The sequence below is a fragment of the Marmota flaviventris genome, chromosome 16 (genome assembly GCF_047511675.1).
Source record: "Marmota flaviventris isolate mMarFla1 chromosome 16, mMarFla1.hap1, whole genome shotgun sequence".
NCBI classification, from domain to species: domain Eukaryota; kingdom Metazoa; phylum Chordata; class Mammalia; order Rodentia; family Sciuridae; genus Marmota; species Marmota flaviventris.
Window position 1 is genome coordinate 65,946,891 of NC_092513.1, and position 22,590 is coordinate 65,969,480.

The 22,590-nt window shown below is 52.9% G+C and overlaps 1 protein-coding gene across 2 annotated transcripts in view; it reads right to left on the minus strand.

Moving 5' to 3' along the window:
• Window positions 1-2,281: 2,281 nt before the first annotated feature.
• Window positions 2,282-22,590, minus strand: part of Impa2 (inositol monophosphatase 2) — a 41,506-nt gene continuing 21,197 nt past the window's right edge. For both annotated transcript variants that reach the window (XM_071602473.1, XM_027920277.2), the window contains exons 3-8: window positions 22,128-22,232; window positions 19,872-19,917; window positions 17,518-17,626; window positions 4,847-4,955; window positions 4,029-4,180; window positions 2,282-2,784 (exon numbers count right to left, since the gene is read on the minus strand). In XM_071602473.1, the coding sequence (XP_071458574.1) occupies window positions 2,669-2,784; window positions 4,029-4,180; window positions 4,847-4,955; window positions 17,518-17,626; window positions 19,872-19,917; window positions 22,128-22,232 (637 nt within the window). In that variant the 3' untranslated portion in view covers window positions 2,282-2,668. The remainder of the gene's footprint in view (window positions 2,785-4,028; window positions 4,181-4,846; window positions 4,956-17,517; window positions 17,627-19,871; window positions 19,918-22,127; window positions 22,233-22,590) is intronic.

Sequence of the window (22,590 nt, forward strand, 5' to 3'; positions counted from 1 at the left end):
TTGGAAAAATCTTAGCTTACATATTTTGGTCACTCCCCCCCAAAACGACCTTGTGTAGAGCCTGTCATACATGACACACACGTTCAAGTCACACACACACACGCCATATTGTCAGAAGATGAGCATCAGCTGCAGACGCCATGTGAATTTCAGGCTCCTGAACTCCCTCTCTGCCTGTGGCTCCAAGGGCTCCAGAGGTACCTGGACCCACACAGTAAGGCAGGTGCTCGGGAGGCTCTTCTAGCTCTGGGAAGTGCAGGGCAGCAGTGGCATCCCACCTGGCAGGCCTGGCCCTGCACAGCTCTCATGGATGCAGGGCACACTAAGCAAAACAGGGCTGGGAAGGAGCAGGGTCACTGGTGCCCTGCGTCCAAGGGGGGGACAGAGGAAACGTTCCTTAATGATATCCTAATGTTTTGGCATGAACAGAATTCAGGAAAAGAGAAAGTGAACCTCAGCACGTCAGACGGGTTCTGCACAGGTAGCACTTGCCCTGCCCCTGGCCAGATGTCCTGACCGCTGTACTCCATGATCTTGGTTCATCTCACCCAGTGAAACACCAAGACGGAGGGTTCTAGATGCTGGGGTAGGCTCACATTTGCAGATGGACAGTGGTGTGCAAGGCACCCTGCTCACCCTCTGAGCACCCTACGAGAGACTGCACCAGAGGCCAGGAAGTCTGGGCCAGAACCGGGCCTGCGGACCCAGAGCCAGCGCTCCTTCCTCCTGGCCTGGCCTCCAGCAGGTGGCCAGGACAGCGAGAGATTGGCCGCGGGTGGAGGAGAGATGCTGTCCAGACTGCTCTGGCACAGACCTGGGACTGCCATCAGCTGTGCAGCCCCCAGCTCTCCCTGCCCGACCCACCCTCACCTGGGTGCCCTCACTCCCTGCTTCTTCCCTGAGAAGTTTCGTTTTAAAGCTGGCCTTGCGGAATCATAGAACGATCCACACACCCGGGCTCCTCACCGATCTCACCCATGGAACGATGTGACTGGTAGCTTGCTGTGGCCCTGCCCTGACCTAGGACTGCCCTGCTCCACACTGCCCAGTGGGGGTGACCTGGTGCACAGGATGCCGTAGGGAACTCCTGAAGACCAACCTGGGGAAGGATGTGGGTTGCACAGCAGAGAGGCTGTGGTGCCTGCTGCAGGATGAATGGGGGTTGTGGAGTAAGCACTCCGAGCATCCATTCTATGTAGTGCTGACCCACGGAACCCGGAGAGGATGGCAATGCCTCTGTTTATCTGCACCACCCCTCATGGCCCCAGATCCTTATGCTAGTGTCGGGCACGTGCCTGTGGAAATCAGAAGCAGCGACCACATACTCAGCAGGCACTGGTATAGTTCATCCCAACAAGACCAAGTCCTCACACGCCTGGTCCTTGAATAAGGCACCTACTGGGGGTTCTCCTGGCCACCCCATTCAGATCAGAAAGGGAAAGTGCCCTCACTCCCTGCTTCTTCCCTGAGAAGTTCCGTTTTAAAGCTGGCCTTGCGGAATCACAGAACGATCCACACACCCGGGCACTTTTCCTAGTGCTTATGCTTCCTTACAAGGGTGAATTTAACAAAATATGACCCAAGAGGAAGGGGGAGCAAGGCGGCATAGGGTATTTCACTCCAACAAGAACATCCTGAGGACTCCTCTCAGGACTTGGGTCTGCAGTGAGCTGCCCTTGGGTGGCTTGCCCGGGAGCATTGACTGAGGGTCCTGCGTGGCCCAAGTGTCGGGGCAGAGGCCTTAAGCCAGCTGTGTCTTGCCGAGACCACAGAGGTACAGCTGGGCAAGAGTGACAGGTTGTTTTACCAGGGGCCACCCTCCTCCAAGGAGGTCTGGACCATTCTGTGTATCGATGGCAAGGGAGGACGGTGAGGGAAAGTGAGGAGTGAGTGGGTTGAAATTTTTGGCCTTCTGACTTTCTCAATGTTTAAACTTCAGAAAAGGCTCCTGGCCTGTCAGTTCATTTGAATTATCCATATCAATAGTTCCATTTCCCAGACAGTCACAGATAAGGCCCAGGAAATACATTACAATTTCTCTTCGTTAAACAGGTCAGCATTTCAGAGAGATGGTTTTCAGCTACTGGCTTCCCTGCACTCTGCCCTGGAAGGCGTCTTGGAGTCTGAATACCAATATGATAAGGACGATGTTTTCCCAGTGCTTTCCAAGATGTGGACAAGCAACCCTCACCGTCCCCGTTGGACTTTAATGTGCAAGCCTTTCCCAAGAGCCTGCGTCTACGGCGTTTGGGGAAGCAGGCGGCACAGAGGGGAAGATGCGTGGAGTGCAGTGATTCTTATTTATTGCATTCTGCAGAAGCTGGGGCAGGGAGTCCTGAGAACAAGTCTGCTCCCACCAGCACTTCTGAAGATCACCTGAGGTCTGCATTCTGGGGAGGGAAGACTGGATCACCACTCGTCTCTCCTGAGATTTGGGTTTAGCCCTGACAGAAGAACATGTACCGACCTGAATAAGCTATGTGGGATTAAAGCAGGAAGCCAGCCACACACCAAGTCCTGCGAGAGACGTGGATCAACACGCTAGCCACCCACTTTAGCTCCGCATCTCCTTCCTGGGGAGAAGACGCCTGGCCTGGGGTACAGGCCTCCAGGCAGCCTCCAGGAAGGCTCTGTCCCGGGTCCTTGGGCCATGCTGCCATCTGTGTCCTCAATTCTCGTCATCCCGCCCATAGTCAATAGTCTGTAAGGCCTGGGCGATGAGCATCGCCATCTCCCGGGTGCCAGCAGCGACCACTCTGCACGACATGAGGTCGAGGGGTCCACCTGGAGACGGGAAGAGAGCAATCGAGGGTCACTGGATGGGGCCAGGCAGCCTATGTGGCAACTTGTCACATGCACCCCAAGGGGGACAGCTCATGACTGTGCCTGAGGCCGGGCCCTCCACAGCAGGTGTCCAGGTGGTGGATCTGCCAGGAGGGAGGCGAGCCTCTGCCCTCGCTTCACCCTAGTGAGGCCAAGGCCACATAGTGAGGAGACTGAAGCTGCCCCTGCTCAGAGGGCACCGAATGTCCAGTCCGGTCCAGTCCAGTAAGTCCACAGGATGGTTGGACCAGAATAGGGGAGCACATGGGTCACCAGGCTGTGGGGTGCCAAGGCTCCCCTTGACTCAGCCAGTCTGGGCAGGGTGGAGCTTGCACTCCCCCCTGGGCTCGTGGGCAGTGAAGCCCTGAGTCTTCCAGGGTGTGTGAAGCAGGACTGACTGCCTGGCTAGAGATCCGTGTGCACAGACGGAGCCTTGGGTGCTCGAGTGGCCAAATCCAGAGTGCCGGACTCTTGTTAACGTACAGCTGGCCTGTCTAGTCTCACCACCTGAGATCAACACTGCTTTACTTCCACACCTTTCTGGAAGCTCAGTTAAGGCCTTTCAAAGGAAACAGGTAGAAGTCAAGTTCCAAAAGAGCCACCCTATGTGCCCAGTGATCAGAAGTAAGCCAGGTGCCCCTGCTAAGGATCTCTGGACAGAGGCTGGGAAAGGAGGGCTGAAGCCTCGCCACATCCTCAGGACTCCTGAACATCTTGGAGCACATATGCAGGAGCTAAGTGGGCGCAGCGTGGACACGGAGGGAGCCCTAATGCACATGGAGCTCATGTCTGCCCTGGGTGGTCAGCCATGGGAGTCAAGGAGCCTGGGGCAGGAGAGCAGGTCACCTCTTGACCCATCCTCCTGAAACCCTGCAGGGTGCCCATGCTGGGCACAGGTGCTGGTAACACTCCTGGCTGTGGACTGTGGCAAGTGCCTAGCCTCAACTGTGGGGCTCACATCTGTCTGCCTGGCTGGGTCCTGGGGGGAACTGGGGTCTGGCTGTGTGTGGAGCCTGTAAAACCCCACAGCGCATCAGCACGCAGCGGTGCTGCTACTACCAGGTCAACAGACCCTGAGCTGCATCTGCAGGAAGGGGACCCAGTGCAGTGGGGACTTCGGGAAGTGCCCCACCACAGTGCCACCACCTCTAGATTTTGCTGCCAGGCCCCAGGATAGGAAAGCGGCAAAGGGCCACAGAGCTGACCTGAAGTGTCCATCACGATGCCACCCGCTTCTCTGATGATGACTGTGGCGGCTGCCAGGTCCCAGCAGTGCAGGCCAAACTGGTAATAGGCATCGGCGGCCCCCGAGGCCAGGTGGCAGAGTGCCAGTGTGGAGCTGCCAATCACTCGGACCCTGGGTCGGGGACAGATGCAGGGAGGTGGGCCGAGTGCTCATGCTGAGCTCTTGCCATGGCGTGTCTACTCCTTTATCCTATCACGCTGTGCCAGGCACACTCAGAGGACAAATATGAACCATAGGCTTCTGCCAGCCAGCTGGGGACACAGGGCCTGCAGTGACCCTGCCCAGCAGTGCTCTCTGCAATGGCGCCAGCATCCTGTGCTACCTGGACCTCCGCCTGGGCACGGACCTTGGCCAGGGGGCTCAAGCCTGAAGCTCTGATTCAGCTGACCATCATGTGTCACATGAGTCCTTCCTGTGGGACAGACTTGGGGGAGAGGGAGGGCAGAGGATGCTCTTGGGCTTTAATTAACATTTATGAGAAACAAATCAGAACAAGAGACTGTCCGGAGCCACGTCCCCTGGAAGGGCTCACCAGCTGAGGCACTGAAGCCCATTACTTGGACCCTCCAACAGTGACGTGAAGGCACACAGGCCACACCGTCTCCTGATGCCTGGTGACCTGAGCAGCCCAGGGAGGCTCCTGAGGATGGTGTCCCCGGACCTCTGCATAGAGGCCCTACACATGGGTGTTCCCTCTTCAAGCCCCTGGGGAGACATTAGCATGTGCTTGGTTCTGGCTCCTCTGACCACAGTGCGTTTCTGGGACTGAAATCCTACCCGTGAGCCTTGGCGTGCAGCAGTCGCTCCATGTTGCTCAGGAAGAGTCTCAGAGTAGCAGGGTCACGCTTGGGGCCGATTTCCGTCAGGACCAAGGCCTTCGAGAGATCTGCAAGAGAGACTCCCCACATGAGCAGGTTTCCCCGAAGCAACTTCAATGCCAGCTTCTCTTTCCTCCTCAGAGCTGGGCTGTCTGTGAGTGGTGATTCTCTGAGGTCTCTCCGAGCGCTGTTTTGGAAAACAGGAGGTGGGGGGCAGCTGCCCCGTCTAAGACCATGCCCCCGTCCTTCCGCACTGGTTCCTGCCTCGGAATGTGAGGGAGGCCTCTGTAATCCTCCCTTTTCGGGAGGCTCCAAGTTACAGACGTGACATGGAGACCTTGGGAGAATGCAGCTTATGAAAAGCACCATCCTTCAACACATGAAAACAAACTTGAGTCCATGCTGGGAACACAAGGGGTAGGGGGTGGGGGTTCTTCATTAGATGGATCTTTCTAGAAGGCTTTAATCCAAGCCTTTCCCTAACTGCTGTGATCGCGCAGTGGGAGGTGCCCTGTGGAGGAAACACTTTGAAAGCAGCGTGGTCTTGGGGCCAAGGCCGTAGCACACAGGAGGGCGGGCTGGGCACTTATGGGCCCCAGGTGTGCAGGGGCCACACAGGCTGGTGCCTGGGGAACACTGCCAGGGAAGCCTGGCTCGTGAGCATGGGGGGCATGACGGGGACACTGCGGGGACTCAGGTGGTTTCTTTGCTTTGCCACACACCAACACACACCAGTCCTGTCTCGTCTGTCAAGCCACGCTGCCAGGTAGGGTGGAGCCACACCAGGTGTGCTCAGGAAGCAGGACGGGAATGGCCTCCACGAGGCTGCTTCATTCTGTGGGTCAAGTTCTGGGTGGACACCTCTGAAGGAGCCTCCATACCCTGCCTGTCCCTTCTCTACTGGCAGAGCAACCACGTTGACCTTGAATGCTCCCTGAAACAGGCTCCACAGCAAAGCACCTGTCCTCGGGAGGCCATAGTCATACCAGCACCGTCAACCCTGCTGGCAGCTGCGCCCTGCACGGAGAGCCACAGGACCAGGGCTTCAGGTGTCACTGCCACCATGAGAACGGGGTCCAGGTCGCTGCCCATGACTACTCTCTGAGCCCCACACTCACTTGGTGATCAACCGAGATGGTGCTTTTCTGGAAGGGGAAAAAAGACTTTTGCAGAGAAGGCCCAGAGGGCCAGGCCCAGCAGATGGCAGGGGGCAGAGAAGGCCCAGCAGAGGCGCAGGGGGCAGAAAAGGCCTAGCAGACTGCAGGGGGGCAGAGAAGGCTCAGAGGGCCAGGCCCAGCAGACCTCAGGGGGCAGAGAAGGCCCAGCAGAGGAGCAGGAGGCAGAGAAGGCCCAGCAGAGGGCCAGGCCCAGCAGACGTGCAGGGAGCAGCCCCTGAATTTAAGAATGAATGAAGCTCTCTCTCAAACAACAGCCCCAGGAAAGACTGGGGCTGGGGTGTGGCTCAGGGGGGAGCGCTGGGCTGGCATGTGCTGGGGTCCAACCCCAGCTCTGCAAAACAAAACAAAACAAAAATCCCACTGATACTAGTCTTTTTGTCTTTATTTGGTTAAATTACTAGTATTTGAAATACATGGGAGGAATTTTTGTGTTAAATAGGATTTTACTGGCTAGTCCAAGAATTCAATATTATGGGTAACACTATTTGGGGGGTATTAACTCTGAATTACTTAATACATTATAATTACAAATATATATAATTATATATTATAAGTGCAATATATTAGTTAAAAATGTTCTTTTCAAAGATATATCGCATTTAGAGAGCACCTAGTAAGATTAAAAATCAGAAGTTGGACTCACCAAAGAGGAGGCTCAGAGAGCAAATAAGTAATGACAAGATGCTCTGCAGCAAACCTCTTAGAAGACATGTGAATTAATACAGCAATGGGTCACCAGTGCGCACCTCTCAGAAGGGCCAAAACCCTAACTCTGACAACACCCAATGCAGGAACTGTCACCCACCGCTGGTGGCAATGCGGAAGGACAGGCCCTTCAGAGGACAACTTGCAGCTTTTTGCAGACATACATCCTCTAACATGTGACCTGGCAGTTGAGCTCCTTGGAATTTACAGAAATGAACTGAAGGCTTGTTTTCACCCAGCCCTTGCACACAGGTGGCTACAGCAGTGTTCCTGACGGCAGGGCTTGGAACAGCCAAGATCGCTCAGCAGGTGATGAGTCAACTATGGACAGCCAGACCACAAAATGGTACCCAAACCTAAAAGGAAATGAACTATCCAGTCACGAGGGAAGGAAATGTAAATGCTTATTATTAAGTAAAATCCACGTAGTGTATGATTCCAACTCTACGATACCTTAGAGAGGGAGAAACTGTGGAGACAGTTAAAAAGATGAGCGGTTGCCCCAGGTTTGGGGATGGGGTGGGAGATGAGGCCAAGGCTAAACAGGCAGTGCCTGGATGATGTCAGGGCAGCAAACCTCCTCTGTAAAACACCACACGCTGAATACACGTCCTCGGACTTCTATCCAAACCAACGGAGTGTGCGCCGAGAGCGAGTGGTATTGCAAACCCTGGGTTTAGGGTGCTCATGAGAGCTAAGGTAGGTTCACAGACTATGACCAACGTACCCCTTGGGCAAGGGATGCTGATGATGGATGTCATGCCTGGGAGCAGAGGTCACTTGGCACCTTCTGCTCAATTCTGCTGTGAACCTAAAACTGCTCTAAAATAAGAGTCCATTAAAAAAAGAAAGAGGACTGGGGCGGCAGAAGAGGTAGGGAATCAGATAGCCTGCTTGTCACTTTGGCCAGGAAGAGGGAAGAATTGGTACTGGAAGCCATGGAGGAAAAAGAAGTCATAGCAATAGTGACCTGACCCCAAGCAGCCAACTTCCGCTCTCATCTGAGGGCAAGATCCAGACAGGAGACTCAAAACCAGGGCACTCTGGGCTGTGTTCTTCTGGCCCTGGGAAGACATCAAGGAAGGAGGACACTGGGGTTTCCCCAGGAGCTGGGGCTGCAAGCCCTTTCCACAGGGGGAGAAGCACCTGGTTCCTCGGGTATGTAGGAAGTGACACCCCAGGGCCAGGGCCTTGCCCAGCCTCCCTGCTCAGAGGGCAGGGTAGCCAGGCCAGCCTGGACAGGCAGAGGCCCCAGGCAGGATTGAGGCCGGAGGAGCAGGAATTTCCAGTAAGAGCCTGGGATGATTTCACAAGAGCAGGGCTGTGACAGCAAGGGCTCACTCACCTCTGCCACAGACAGCCCGAGGGCCAGGCTTCCTGGGAGCCTTGCCACCACCAGGCTTCTAACAGGAGGGAGTCCTGCTAGACGGGAAGGCCCTACAGGAGGCCCTGCAGTTCCAGGGGCAGGGGGCACAGAAGTCCATGCAGGCTCCTAGCAGATACCGTGAAATAAAGGGCTTCTCCTAGTTTGCTGAATTCATTTATTAGTTATAGAAGTTTTCTGGTGGAATTTCTTGGATCTTCTAAATATAGAATTATATTGTTGGCAAATAGTGATAGTTTGAGTTCTTCTTTTCCTGTCTCTTTAACTTCTTCTAATTGTTCTGGCTAGAGTCCCAACAAGTATGTTAAATAGAAGTGGTAAAAGAGGATATTCCTGTCTTGTTCCAGTTTCTACAGGGAATGCTTCCAATTTTTCTCCATTTAGAACGATGTGGGCCTGGGGCTTAGTATAGATAGCTTTCACAATACTGAGGTATGATCCTACTATTCCTAGTTTTTCTAGCGTTTTGAACATGAAGAGGTGCTGTATTTTATCGAATGCTTTCTCAGCATCTATTGAGATGATCATATGATTCTTGTCTTTAAGTCTACTGATGTGACATATTACATTTATTGATTTCCATACGTTGAACCAACCTTGCATCCCTGGGATGAACCCCACTTGATCATGGTGCACTATCTTTTTAATATGTTTTTGTATGCAATTGGCCAGGATTTTGCTCAGAGCTTCTATCTGATTGCTCATTTTTTTTTTCCTTTTTTGTAGTGCTGGGGGTTAAACCCAGGGCCTGCCACATGCCAGGCAAATGCTCTACCATGGGCTGCCCGCTTGCCCACCCAGCTGTAAAGTTTGTTGAAAGCTCAGACTCATTCTTGCTTATTCCCGCTACACAGCACGTGGTGAGAGGAAGCCCAGAGCCACCCACAGATATGAGGGGGAAAAGGTCACGTGTCACGATTCCCTCTCCTTGATGTCATCTTACGACCAGTTTCTCGCGATTCCTACCATGTTTGTACTTTATCACCCTTCGTCCTATATTGGCCACATGTTAGCTCTTATTAAAACACTAACACAAAAAGAAACCCAGATTAAATTAAACTATTGTGATTCTGGGTGATAGAAACAAGGAGCTGTTGCTTAATGGGTACAGTGTTTCCATCTGAAGTGAGAAATTCTGGAAACTTCAAGGTGAAGGACACACAACACTGTGGATGTAATTAATACCATGCATAGCAGGCTTAGAAATGACCAGGGGGCAAACTTATGTTATATATGTTTAGCTACAGCAGAAAACACAGGACCAGTCTTGAAGTAGGGCACCTCTGTATATTCTTTCAATAAACGTATTTTAGAATTAAAATAGATTTTGTGACTTTTGATGGTTGAAAACCCTTGTTCTGTTGAGCACGACCAAGTTAAAGCACTGAGTATCAAGAGTACTACTGTCGTCCAAGAAGCTCCACACCTTAAAGGTGGAGGAAAGCTGTGTGAACACTGTGTTAGTCCTCTTTCCATCACTATAACAAGATACCCTGGGATCATCCACTCATAAGGAGGAAGGGTGTATCTTGGCTCAGGGCTTCAGAGTTTTCGTCCAAGGTTGCTTGGGCCTGTGCTGAGCCAGCACATCATGGCAGCAGCACAAGGCAGAGAAGCCCGTTCACCTCAGCAGCTGGGAAGCACAGAGGGAGAGGAAGGGCTGAGGGTCTCAGTATCCCCTTCAGGGATGCACCCTCAGGACCCACCTCCCACCAGGCCTACCTCCAGCACACAGGCTTTGGAGAAACCAGATTCCAAGCACAGGAGGACCTGAGAGAGGCACTCAGGGACAGAGATCTGGACCTTCTCCTGGGAGACACAGCTGGTCTTGCTGACGCGCAGCTCCCGGACAACCCGTGTGCCCGAGTGTCCCTCTGCAGACATCCTAATCCTCCAGACCCCCTGCAGGCCACTAAGACCTACTCACATGGACACTCACCTCAGCTCTGACCTAAGCAGAGCGGGAGCTGGGGGCTGCAGGCTGGGCACCGGCTTTGGTGTGAACCAGTTTTGACAGGCGATAGCCACACAGCGCTGTGGGTGTACTAAACACCACTGGTCACTTTACAATGGTTTTTCGGTTGTTTGATGTTGGCCCAAATAAATTTTTTTAAAAAACCAAGTAATTTGGGGAGAGGGGAAGGCAAGTCTGCTTAGAATCCTGAGTGCTGTTGGTTGGATCTGCAATGTCCCCTAAAGGCTATGTGCTAAGGGCGGGCTCCCTAGCCTATGGTGCCACCAGGAGGGGACAGTGTATAGGAGGTGGGACTGGTAGGAGGAAGTGAGGTCACTGGGCCGTGCCTGAGGGGGATATTGGGATTCTGGCCCCTTCCCTGCTGCTTTCTCTGCCACACACTTCAGTTATCATGCTCTGCCTCACCACATGCCCAAAGTAAGGGAGGCAAGTGACCAAGGACTGAAAGAAACTTCTGAAGCCATGAGATAAGACAAATATTTCCTCTTTTTAAGTTATTTATCTCAGGTATTTTATCACAGTTAAAAAAATTGACCAATACAATGGGAAAAACAGAATTGGAAACCTATGTAACAGCTCACAGTGTTTAACCTCCCCAAATACCCTCTCATAAAAACAGAGCAACCAGGAGAACAAAACCAAAACTATACATATCCTCTACTAAACAAAAGAAACAGACCACCACCACCACCACCCACCCCCAACCAAATCTATCCCCACAAAGTATACCCAAACCCCAATCACAAGTGGGTGGAGGCAAAACTCCCACAGCTACAGACTGTGGCCTCAGGTCTGCACAGGAGGAAGTGGAGGAAGAATCAAGTGTCCAACGGACCCAGGGACAGGAGAACCTGGAAATCACAGCAGCCACTTCCTGGAAGCCACATGGGCCACCACGAGAGGGGCTGGGCACAGCCAGGGCCAGGGCCCTGGTGGTGGGCAGGTGTGAAGAGGATGGATCCTGCGGTCTCTCCTGACAGAGTTCTCAGGGCTCCGTGGCCAGGCAGGCTCAGCACTGAGCTCACACTCGCAGGAGCTCATTCCAGAGACACTGGACAGGAGGAACGGAGGAAAGGAAGAGAAGACCCAGGCAGCACTGGGGGAAGAGGGAGCCAAGAAGACCACAGGACCAGGCCAGCCCTCCACGGTGCGGCAAAAACAGCAGCAGAGGGAGCGCTAGAGCCAGAAACCTTGGTGCGCCCACCCCAGCCAGTCTCCCGCCCGGCCCCGCCCCCTTCTGAAGCCCCGCCCATCGCCAGCCCCGCCCCGCCCCAGTCCCCAAGCCTGAAGCACAGCTACAGATTCCAAGGAAAAATAAATAACTGAAAGAATCGTGGCTGAATCTCACACATGGTTTTAAGAAAAGAAAGAATAAGGAGCAGAATAATATCTCTAAGTCAATAAAAGAATGAGAGAAAGAGTTGTCCACAAAACAGAAGTATCTGTATGTAAAATAAATACAGAATATAGGAAAAAGCCAGGCAGGGTGGCCTATGCCTGTGGTTCCAGCAACTCTGGAGGTCGAGGCCAGCCCCAGCAAAAGCGAGGCACTAAGCAACTCAGTGAGACCCTATTTCTAAATAAAATACAAAATAGGGCTGGCGGTGTTGCTCAGTGGTCCAAGTGCCCCTGAATTCAATCCCCAGCACCAAACACACACACAAGAAAAAGGAAAGAAAAAAACCTGATGAAGCCGCATCGCTGAGCTTTACCCCAACAGGCGACTGTACTCTAAAGCAAAAGAGAAGCGCTGAGCATCCCAGCAAAAAACTGAAGTCCCTGGAGGTGAAAGAAAATCAAACTGGCCTCAGATCTAGCAACAGTGGTCCGCTGGCCGACAGCAGAGACCACTCTAGACACCCGGGCCAGGAAAGGGTGGGCTGGATTCTGTCACCAGAAAGGCAGACCTGGGAGCGACAAGGCCACCAGGAAACCTCGTGAGACGTGTTTGTCTTGTGTTGTTTCTAACTTAGAGGGGCTACTTTTAAAGAATCTGATACTTCTATAAAAAGCACAGTGTTCCAATGTGAGGCTATAAAAGCAAGGTACTCAGAGGGCCCTGTGCCCTGCCCTTCACCCTGCACTCCCCTCCCGGAGCTCTCCACTGAGGAAAATGAAGCATCATCCTCCCCGTGTTTACTTCAAGTGTCTTTTAAATTAGCAGATATTTTGTTTCTGTATTCTTTGCTCTGGTATATTTTTGGGTTTATTACAGGTTTATATTTTTGTCCTAATAATTCCTTTATGTTAACATTTTTATCTTTTGTATCTAATCCATTCTCTTTGGAGTTGAGCTTGCAGACTGTGCCTTCTCCTAGTGTTCCAGTATGTTTTTTAAATGCTGCCCTTTCCCTCTCAGTGACAGGTGGCAGCCCTGCTCCTCCCACCTGGCTTGTGCTCTGCGTGTGACACCAGGACCTGGCACCACTGGGTCCTGGTTCCAGTGAACAGGACTGCATGCTCCACCGACCTTGAGCCTGTCCTTTACATCCCAGCCTGGGTTGTTGAGGTGCTCCTGTGGTGCGGCACTTCCCAGGCTCTGACCCAGGGCCTGCCAAGTGTCACTCCTGAGAAGGTGGCCGAAAAACCCTGAGCTCACTCTGGATGTTTGTGTGTTAGAAATTAAAATAAGAAAATGTTGAAATATTTATTAACTTATTTTAAAAATGAAGTACATGTTACATTGTCACATGAATAATATGTTTTTTAATGGAAAATAACCATAGTTTGCAAAAAAAAAATAATAATTAGGAGAGTGTCTTTGTTTCGCTTTTTTTCTGACTCTTGGTGTGTCTGGCTTAATAGAAGACAACTGGATTCTCATATCTGCCTTTTACTCAGGCTATGGTGATATATGGTTGATGTGTGAAGAAAAACCTGGCCTCATACAGCTAGGGAGTTGGAAAAGGAAGGAGCATTCTAATTGTCTTTTCAGATAATTGAGAATGTTCTTTTTTGTACTGGGGAGGGAACCCAGAGGTACTCTGACATTGAGCCACATCCCCAGCCCCTTTTTAAAGATTTTGTTAACACAGGATCTAAGTTGGTGGCCTTGAACTTGCAATCCCCCTGCCTTAGCTTCCCAAATAGCTGGGATCACAGATGTGCACATAGTGGACGTCTTGGCACCTAGTTATGGTGACAACCTTTGGGCTGCCTTGTACTTGTCTTTTTGGAGTTTGGTGGTGGTGGTGTGTGGGTGGCTAGGCTGCAGAAGGATCGCAGGGCCTGCAAGGGCTCTGCCACCCAGCCACACCCAGCCTTGCCTGGTACTGTAAGTGGGTCTCTGGCCCAGGGATGATCTTGCTATAACATCACACATTGGTCATTTGGAAAATGGGTTCACTGAGATTATCAGTTCTTCCAAATGTTGACATACTTCACCATTAAATGCTAAAAATGTCACATTCATTCATTTTACCTCTCTTCTTGGAAGCCTTTAACTGTTGAGAAGGTGCCCTGCTCAAGGTGGTAGACACAAGTTTCCCCAAATTCCAATTTCACTTAAAAGCTTGAATTTTTTTTGCGGGGTGGGTGGGTGGGGGGTTTATGATTTTGCTCAATTGGTGGATGAACTCAAGGGCTCCCAGAGGATTGCCTCAGCAACTCCCACAGGGACCCAACTGCATCCTCCCGGTAGATCCGTGGAGGACCGAGGACAAAGCAAAGTGACAAACCCAAAAATATTTTTGATAACCATTCATCCACAGCAGGGCTAGCACTGTTATTCTGAAACACACATGTGTACCATGGGGGTGTGATGTTATTAATTTTATCACCCTAGTGTCCCTACGAGCTGGGGGTCAGCATGGCAGGAGAGACAGAGAGGAGTTAAGTACAGAAGTTTAACATTTGAACCCTGTCAGGACTGTGAACAATTTTAACAATGACTCACTTCTGGCAGGGAGGGATGCTAGCATGCTTCTGCTATTGACAGCTGGAGACCCAGGGCCCCGTGTGTGCTGGACAAGCGCTCCCCACTCAGCCCCCCTGGCTTTGCCCGTGGACTGCAGAGAGCAGTCAGTGTGCTTCAGAGATCCTCTAAGGCCCTGGCGAGGGGGTGCTGGACACTCAGGGGTCAGGGAGTGCCGAGCTGTGGTGGGGCAGGGCTGGGGGTAAAGATGGGGGGCGGTTCCGAGCTGTGCTTTCCTATCTCCTGTGTACACCTCTGTGACTCAGTGGGGTGGAGCTGGAAGGAGAAGCTGCTCGTAAAACGCTGGCCTGTGTCCAACCCTTGAACTCCACTGGTGCCATTTTGTTTTTAAATCTGTGAGATTGAAGACATTCCAGAAAGGTGGAGGGGAGGGCAGAAGAGCAGACAGGTGAGCTGTGTGGTGTGTGTGTGTGTTATGTGTGTGTGTGCGCGTGTGAGTGTGTGTGTGTGTGTGTGTGTCTGACTAATTCTACCCAGGGCGCAGCTGATGGTCTTGGGAGAGGTTCAGGTCCTTATTTGGCAGCAGCTCTTGTCTGGAATGCTATGCAAGTCCTGTGCTGGGTGGTTTTTCAGTTTTGTTTTCATGGTTACTGAGGATTAAACCCAGGGGTGCTCTACCACTGAGCTAGACCCCCAGGGCTGGCCTTGTGACCCTCCTGCCTCAGCTCCCCCCAGCCGCTGGGACCACAGGCGTGCACCACCCTGCAGCACTCCTGGATGCTTCTGTGCCTAGCTGGATTCAGTCCTCGCGGTCACCACTCCTCCCTGGGCATCTGCACTTTCAGCAGGAGGACTGAGGGGCCAGGAGGTCACCTGATTCACCCTAGGCCCAGCTCAGCAGGAGCAGAGTCAGGACCTGAGGCCAGGTCTGCATGGAGCCTGACAAGCGTGCTGCCCAGGAGTCACTGCGTCCTGCTGGGGAGACGGAGGCCAGGGCTGAAAGTGACACACTGGACTTTACAATTCACAACCGAGCTTTGGCGGGCAAGTGATTCAGAGGTTCCTGTGTGAGCAAGGACCTCTGTGGGGACAGCAGCTGTCCCCTCTGCTGTTACCAGGTGACGGCAGGCTGGGTACAGTGGAAACCAGACCACGTGCAGCCCTGGGGCCACTCAGGGGAGCCAGAGCTTGGATGTTGGGTCTGAAAGCCCCTGGGACATGCAGTCAGGATGGGACTGAGAGATGTGGGCGGCTCGCCAGGAAGTAGGCAAGTGTGGGCAGAGGTTAGTGCTGTAATCAGATGAAATGTAGAGCAAAGTTCACCCACACACGTTAACACGCTTCCTGGCCACCTTCCTGGCCACTGAGCTGCAGTGAGGCCTGAGCGGGTGCCACCTGTGTGCACAGCTAAAATTAATGCCAGCACTCTGGACACAGTCCAGCAAAGCATTCCAGGAGGAGAGGCAGAGAAAGGTTGCAGCTGCCCGGGTCTGCCCTGGAGTCGGGGGGCACAGACCGGCCAGCTGGTCCTGTAGGGGCCCCCTCTGAGGCTGTCCCCTCCTTCTGCCCTGGGCCTGCACAGGACCTGGGGACATCTGTGGCAACCACCAAGGCCGTCACACAGGAGAGGGACAATCCTTGCCCAGCAGGGAGCAGCCAGCAGGCAGCTGTACCCCTGCTCACCCTGCCCCCACCCACAGTCACCTCTGAGGCCCCCTAGGCACACAGGTGTCAGCCAGGGAGGGACACGGAGGAAAAGTAAAGGCGAAGGGTGTGAAGGAAGGAGGTTTGAAGAGAGGCCAGCAATGGGCACCGAAGGGAGGCTGTAAGAGAGGCAGGTAGACCTCAGAAGGGGGACCACTGGTGCTTTCTGACTGAGGCCAGAGTCAGCAAGTGGAAACCAGCAGTTGGGGCTGGGAGACCCAGTCTCTGAATGTCTAGCCTCTGAAACATGGAAGTTAGGCATGAACAGGAGCTGTGCTTGCTACTGTGTGTGTGTGTGTATGACTATGGCTGGGACCCAGGACCTCCTGCATGCTGCGTGACTGCTCTACCACTGAGCTATACTCCCACCACCTTTTCAAACACTGTCACAGGAATATTCAGAAGTGTGTGTGTGTGTGTGTGTGTGTGTGTGTGTGTGTGAGAGAGAGAGAGACAGACAGACAGACAGACACTGGGGATTGAACCCAGAGCCTCAGGCATGCAAATTCTTTGCCATTGAATTACATCCCCAGCCCTACTCCCTTTTTAAATTCTAAGACAAGGTCTTGCTAAATTGCTGAGGCTGGCTTTGAACTTGTAATCCTCCTGCCTCAGCCTCTGGAGCCATTGGAATTACAGGCATGTGCCACCACACAGGATCTTTTAGTCTTCCCAGAGGGGCTTTTAGGGAAGGGGATGGTAAGGGAGGGCAGAAGAAAGGGTGACATGATCAAAGCACAGTGTGTAACATACGAAAATGTCACACTGAGAACCATCAACTTACACAACTAATATATGAATAATTGTGATAAATATAGATGTACATCCCAGCAGCTCGGGAGCTGAGGGAGGAGGATCACAAGTTCAAAGCCAGACTCAGTAAAAGTGAGGAGCTAAGCAACTCAGTGAGACCCTGCCTCTAAATAAAATACAAAATAGGGCTGGGGATGTGGCTCAGTGTTCAAGGGCCCCTGAGTTTAATCCCTGGTGCCTCCCCCAAATAAAACAAAATATATTTATATATATGTGTGTGCGCGTGCGCGCGCACACACACACACACGTTAACCAAAGCCTTTTTCTCATCTAGCTGCTTCTCTTCCTAACCCTTTCCTCTGCCTGGCATCATTGTGTCCCCTACAGACTGTTCTATGTGCAGTGAAGCGTCACTGGTGTAACTGATGTGTGACTGGAGAGACATGGAAACCTGAACTGGCTGTGAAGGGCAGGCGGGCCACGCAGTTGTAGGTGGCTTAAGGGGCTGGTAGCCCTTTCTGCAGGGACCCCACTGGGGGTCCCCAAGGTTCTGCTTTAAGTAACAAGAGCGAGCCACATCACAGTGGAGGTCTAAAGTTCTTGGCAACATGCTGACCCACACAACTTGTCCCCATGGTGGTCACCTTCCCAAAGACGTGGACCTGCTTTCCCCACCACGGCTACTGTTCCACACCCAGGGAGCCACAGCAGGCCTCTGGGGACACGGCAGGACCCGAGGACCACCAGGCATGTCTGGATGCTCTATGTCCCTGGGCCCCGACCCCTCACCCAGTCCCAGAGACCAACTGGGAAGCAGCCACTGGGCTTCTTTTAGTCTCAAGGATAACAGATCTGAGCACAAGACAAACAGGACTATTAAATTTCCTGGCCACACCAGCAAACCTTGAGACACAGAACAGGCTCCATTTCCAGTTCCATCAGGAACACAATGTCCTTAAGGAGGTGGAGCTCTCAACAGGAAATCTGCACCCTGTCACATGATGGTGGATTTGGGCACTTTCCAGGAGAAGCTAAAGGCGAGTAGCACAAAGCCTACCTGTCTCCCTGGAGACCTGGAGCCGCTGGCCATTGCAGAAGGCGCCCCGGCCCCTCTGGCCCGTGTACAGCCGCTCCTCTGTGCAGTGGTAGATCACGCCGAACTCCAGCTGCAGGGTGCAGGGGCAGGAAGAAAGCACATGAGGGCTTGGGAGGTCAGAGAGATCCAAGGACGAAGACAGCTCTAGAGCTCAGTCTAGTGCAACGGCGAGAGGACAGGAGAGTGACGAGGGGACAGGAGCGTGACGAGGGGACAGGAGTCACCTTTCTCAAGGAGAAAGGTGACGAACAGCACCTGTTCTTCAAAGGAGAAGAACAGCACCTGGAGTTCAAACCAGACCTGGATGCAAAAAGGTATCTCTTCTCTTAATAATTACACTTAAAAATATGTTATGATAGGCTGGGCGCGGGGACGCACACCTGCAATCCCAGTGACTGAGGAGGCTGAGGCAGGAGGATCACAAGTTCAAGACCAGCAACTTAGCAAGGCCTTGTTTCAAAATATAAAATAAAAGGGCTGGAGCTGTAGCTCAGTGGTAGAGCGCCCTAGGGTTCAATCCTCAATGCTGCCAAAAAAATAATTAAAAAGTAATAAATCTACATTAAAATTATCATAACCGAGCATTAATAACCAGTGCTTATTGAGCAGTCTTCTTTCTCTACAAAGGCCTTTTTTGTTCTGGAGACAGTGTCTTGCTATGTTGCCCAACCTGGACTCAGCCACCCTGCCGCCTCAGCCTCCTGAGTCACTGGGACTACAGGAGCATGCCACTGGTCTGGCTAGAAAGGCCTCTTTTTTCCTGGGGGGAAAACGCTACCCGTGACTCTAATCAAACACCATCAGAAACTCTCCAGGTGGCTGATGCACGAAGAATCATGAACACTCCCATGGAGCCAACAGAACACAGAGGCCAGGGCAGCCACAGAAAGACAAGTCACCGTCCAGAGGGACCCATCCTTGAGCGGGCAGAACACAAATAGCAGCATCATCCTTAAAGTGAGGACCAACAGCCTCCCAGCAAGAAATGGCACAGAGGAGAGGCCAGTGTGGCCCGCGATGGGACCCCACACACCTGTCTCCTCCCTCTGCCTACAGTCAGCATATGGGTCAATACCCACTCCCCCCCCACACACACACACACACTCGGTCTAGGGTGAGCCACATTCACATCTCTCTGGAACATGGAAAGCTCCAGATCAGATGCCTGAGGATGGTCTTGGCTGGCACTGGGATGATTCAACCACATGGAAGGGTCCCACCCTACAGCAAAAGGGACCAGTCAGCTAGTGCCTGCAGACAGCCTGCAGCTTCCCAGTGACCCTTCCTGCCCAGCCTCCTGCACTGGCTTTAACAGGGTAAGCCTCGAAAGGTGCTGGTGGAGACCAGCCTGTGGCAGGCCCCAAGACCCAGGGAAATGTCCTGGCATGCTCAGGAATGGAGGAGCGGTTCCCCTTTTCAGGAGCTATCACTACCAGCAGGCACCTCCTGCTGTCCACAGGGACACAGGACCAACCAGCAGACCTAGACGGGCAGAGGACCTGGTCATCCTCCTGGGCGTGACCTCCTTCTAGCAGCCTGCTCTCAACCTGCTGCAACCTGGAGGCCATGAGCCCTAACCCGTGTGGTGCTGCTAGGCCTCCACATTCGCTGGTCTCAGTGATGACACTGACCAGAGAAACCCGGGAACTGTTCAATTCCCCCATTCAAATCCTCACTGATCTCCAACTTAGGTGTCCGAGGTGTGTGCCAACTTCTATTTCTGAGCTGGGCAGCCGTGTTGACACTGAGAAGAACACCTTCTAACAGGAGATGAGGAAAAGGCTTTGGTTCCCAGCCCTGTTCAAATAATTCACTACCGGAAAGTAAGGCTCCCACAGCGCTGCCGCCTGAACCGGTTACCAAAGGCTGAAGTGCGACACAGGCCTCTCCGGCAGGTCTCCTGACACTGCTTAGTTCAGAAGGTCTCTGGGAACCCTGAAAGAGCCACGCTCTCATACTAGTAGCCAGGGGAAGAGAAGGAAGAAGTAACAGAATACTGAGATCCAAAACCTTGTCCAAAAATAGGAGCTCCTCTTGGCTTGTGACTAGGTCACACGCTCTGGGGGTCAAACAGACACTCGCTTGGATCATCTGCTTCAGAATATCTCCTTCCACAAAAGGACCTGGGTGGAAGCACGCTGCAGGCCACCTGCAGCAGTGAGGGACTACAGAGACTCAAATGCACCCACCGCCATGGTCAGTGCTCGTTTCTTTCCTGAGGTTTGGACACACACACTCGGATTCACTAATCACGACTGAGGCACACGGCAAGAGGCAGGACTGCAAAAGTGGAGACCAGGGCTGGGGCCTCGTACCTCTTGGTGGACGGCAAACCCGATGCTGACGGCCACAGTGGGGAACCTACAGAGAAAACAGAGGGTTTACGCACCAATCGGGAGCACCAGCCCCAGGTGCTGACGCCCCCGGGCCAGGCGGCTCCCCTGCACACGGGCCCTCTCCACACTCTGGCTGGACTTAGGTTTTTAAAAACAACTTCTCACAATTTCACTAACTGCCGCCAAGAAAAACGGATTTAGCTGGCCATGTTGTAGGACAGTGACCTTGGAGGAGATTGTCATGAAGCAGGCGAGCCAGCGGCCCTCTGAACAATCAGCCACCAGGTCTTCAACAATCAGCCTCTGGTTCTCAGGGACCTAAAGGGAAGCAGAGACCTCCCAAAGGCCAGCCCCCATTCCCAGTGAGGTGCAGAGGCCCAGGAGGTGACATCACGGACCCTAGGTGGCGGCCTCCATGAGGAGGCCACAGGCTACTTTCTAATATCAGTAACACCCTGACTGTGACCCCAGCAGTTCATGGTGGGTGAGCCACAGAGGTAGAGGGACATTTCTGTCACAGTGTGTCTGCAGTCTTACTTGGTGATTCTGTTGCTGCTGCTCAGATAATCCCTCCTTGATGTTCGAGTTCCCAAAGCTTAGACATAGAAGGAGCGGGGAAAGGCCGGTACAAACTTGCAGGTACACATGAGCAACTCCTCCTGCTGCCTGACTAAAAGGCCATGCTGGCCACTACCTGGTCACTATGACTGCTCCAGCTACGGTCCTGGGGTTCTGGAATTGCCAGATAAACATGAGAGCCTCTTTTCAGCCGCCTCTCTGGCCCCAGGTCCCCCTGCAGGATGCAGAGGGAAGCCCTGGAGAGCACGGGGCCACCAGGGTCCACCCCTCACTACAGACAGGGCTTAGCCACTGCATCCCTCACAAGCACCTTGAATGACAAGTTGGACAGGACTAACGAGGCTCTGCTGGGTGCGACACCAAGGTAGGGACTCTTGGCAGGGGCCACGCTTGAGTTGATATGACAGCCCAATGGCACCAGGCAGCACGACTCCACGGACAGGAGAGGGTGACCCTGTCTGGGTGACTGAGCTCTGGAGGTAACCTCATCTGGAAAGCAGTCATGCTTGCCATGGTGCTCAGAGGGATGTTACATATAAACACTGCGGCGGCAACCTGGGGTAGCACCAGTAGCCAGGTGCCCCGTGGCCTGGCTCTGCCCATGCTTCCAACAGAGCCCAACTGTGGCCCAAAGCCCAGGTGTGGCCCATGAGCTCAGGACTGGCCCAACCCATGGAACGGGAGTCTCTCCAGGGGCTCCAGGCACCACCCAGTGGGAGAACGGCCCTCTGCAGATGCCACATCACGCTCCATAACATTGGGTCATTGGCCACTTGTACCTGACCCTGATAAGCAGCACGGGGCCCACAACCGCCACATCAGGGAGCTCCCAAGGTTGTACCTGTCACCTCCCCAGTCCTACAGCTCTGTTCCCTGCCCCTCCTCCCCTGGGCTCCCAACCTCCCAGAATCTCCTGCTTTCTGTAACCTGAGCTCTCCTCCTGTCCTGAAGGTGACTCAAATCTCATCAGCGTGTGCCACTCTCTGCACCTCAGCTTGGAGTTGCTGGGTGGCTCTGTCTTCTACCCACCTGCTTCTAAGTGGCACTTCGTAAAGGCAGCCAACATTAAATGGAACTTTTATTTTTTTTAGTACTGGGAATTAAATCCGGGGCCTCAGACATGCTACACAAGCGCTCTAACACTGAGCTATATTCCCATTTTTATTATGAGACAGGGTCTTGCCAAGTTGCTGAGGCTGGCCTTGAATTTGAGATCCTCTGCCTTAGCCTCCTGAGGCACTGGTATTACAAGTGTGTACCACTATACCTGGCAAACACTTTTTTTCCACATTTTTTATTGGTGCACTATAGTTGTGCATAAGATAGGATCTGTAGTACACATTTGTACATACACACAATATAATATAATTTAGCCAGCCAGTACCATTCCCAGCACTTCCCCTCCCACCTCCCTTTCCTCTACTAAGCTCCTTTTGATTCAAACACAACATTTTAAAAACAAGAATTCCTTACCTATATTCTGTAAGTGTCTCACAAATGGAAAACCTTTTAAGTTTTTCAGGGTTTGATAATAACCTTTATGAGACTATGAACCCTCGTAGGTCTGTCCACATACCCCGACTTCAAAAGCCTGCTACTGAAGACAGGCCCTCCGAGGAAGCAGAGCCCTGTGGGGGTGCTCCCAGCCGCACTCACCTGTGCACGAAGTTGCAGGTGCCGTCGATGGGGTCGATGATCCACGTCGGGCTCGGGGTGAGCACACACTTGGCCCCAGAGGCTGTGGCTTCTTCTGCAATGAACCTGCGGTAGGGGAGCACAGCCTGAGAAAATGTGCCCAAAAGGCCAGGGGACAGGCGTCAGACTGCTTCCAGTTCCGCTAGAAGAAAGAGGGCTCCTTTGATTTCATGAGGGTTTTTCAGGGTCAAATGGAGGCAGAGCCTTTAAAAGACCTGTCAGTTGCTGACTCAGTGGGACTGAGAGCAACAGGGCTGGGGTGAGGGTCAGGAGGTGAGCCTCAGTCCCAGAGCTTGTGTTCAGGGCCCAGCGCTGCCAATCACATCAGACACCACCAGACTGACACCTCAGTAGGGGAGAGCAGCAAGAGCCCAGCAGACCTGCAGACGATGAGGACCTGGCATCAGGCCTCCCACAGCAGACG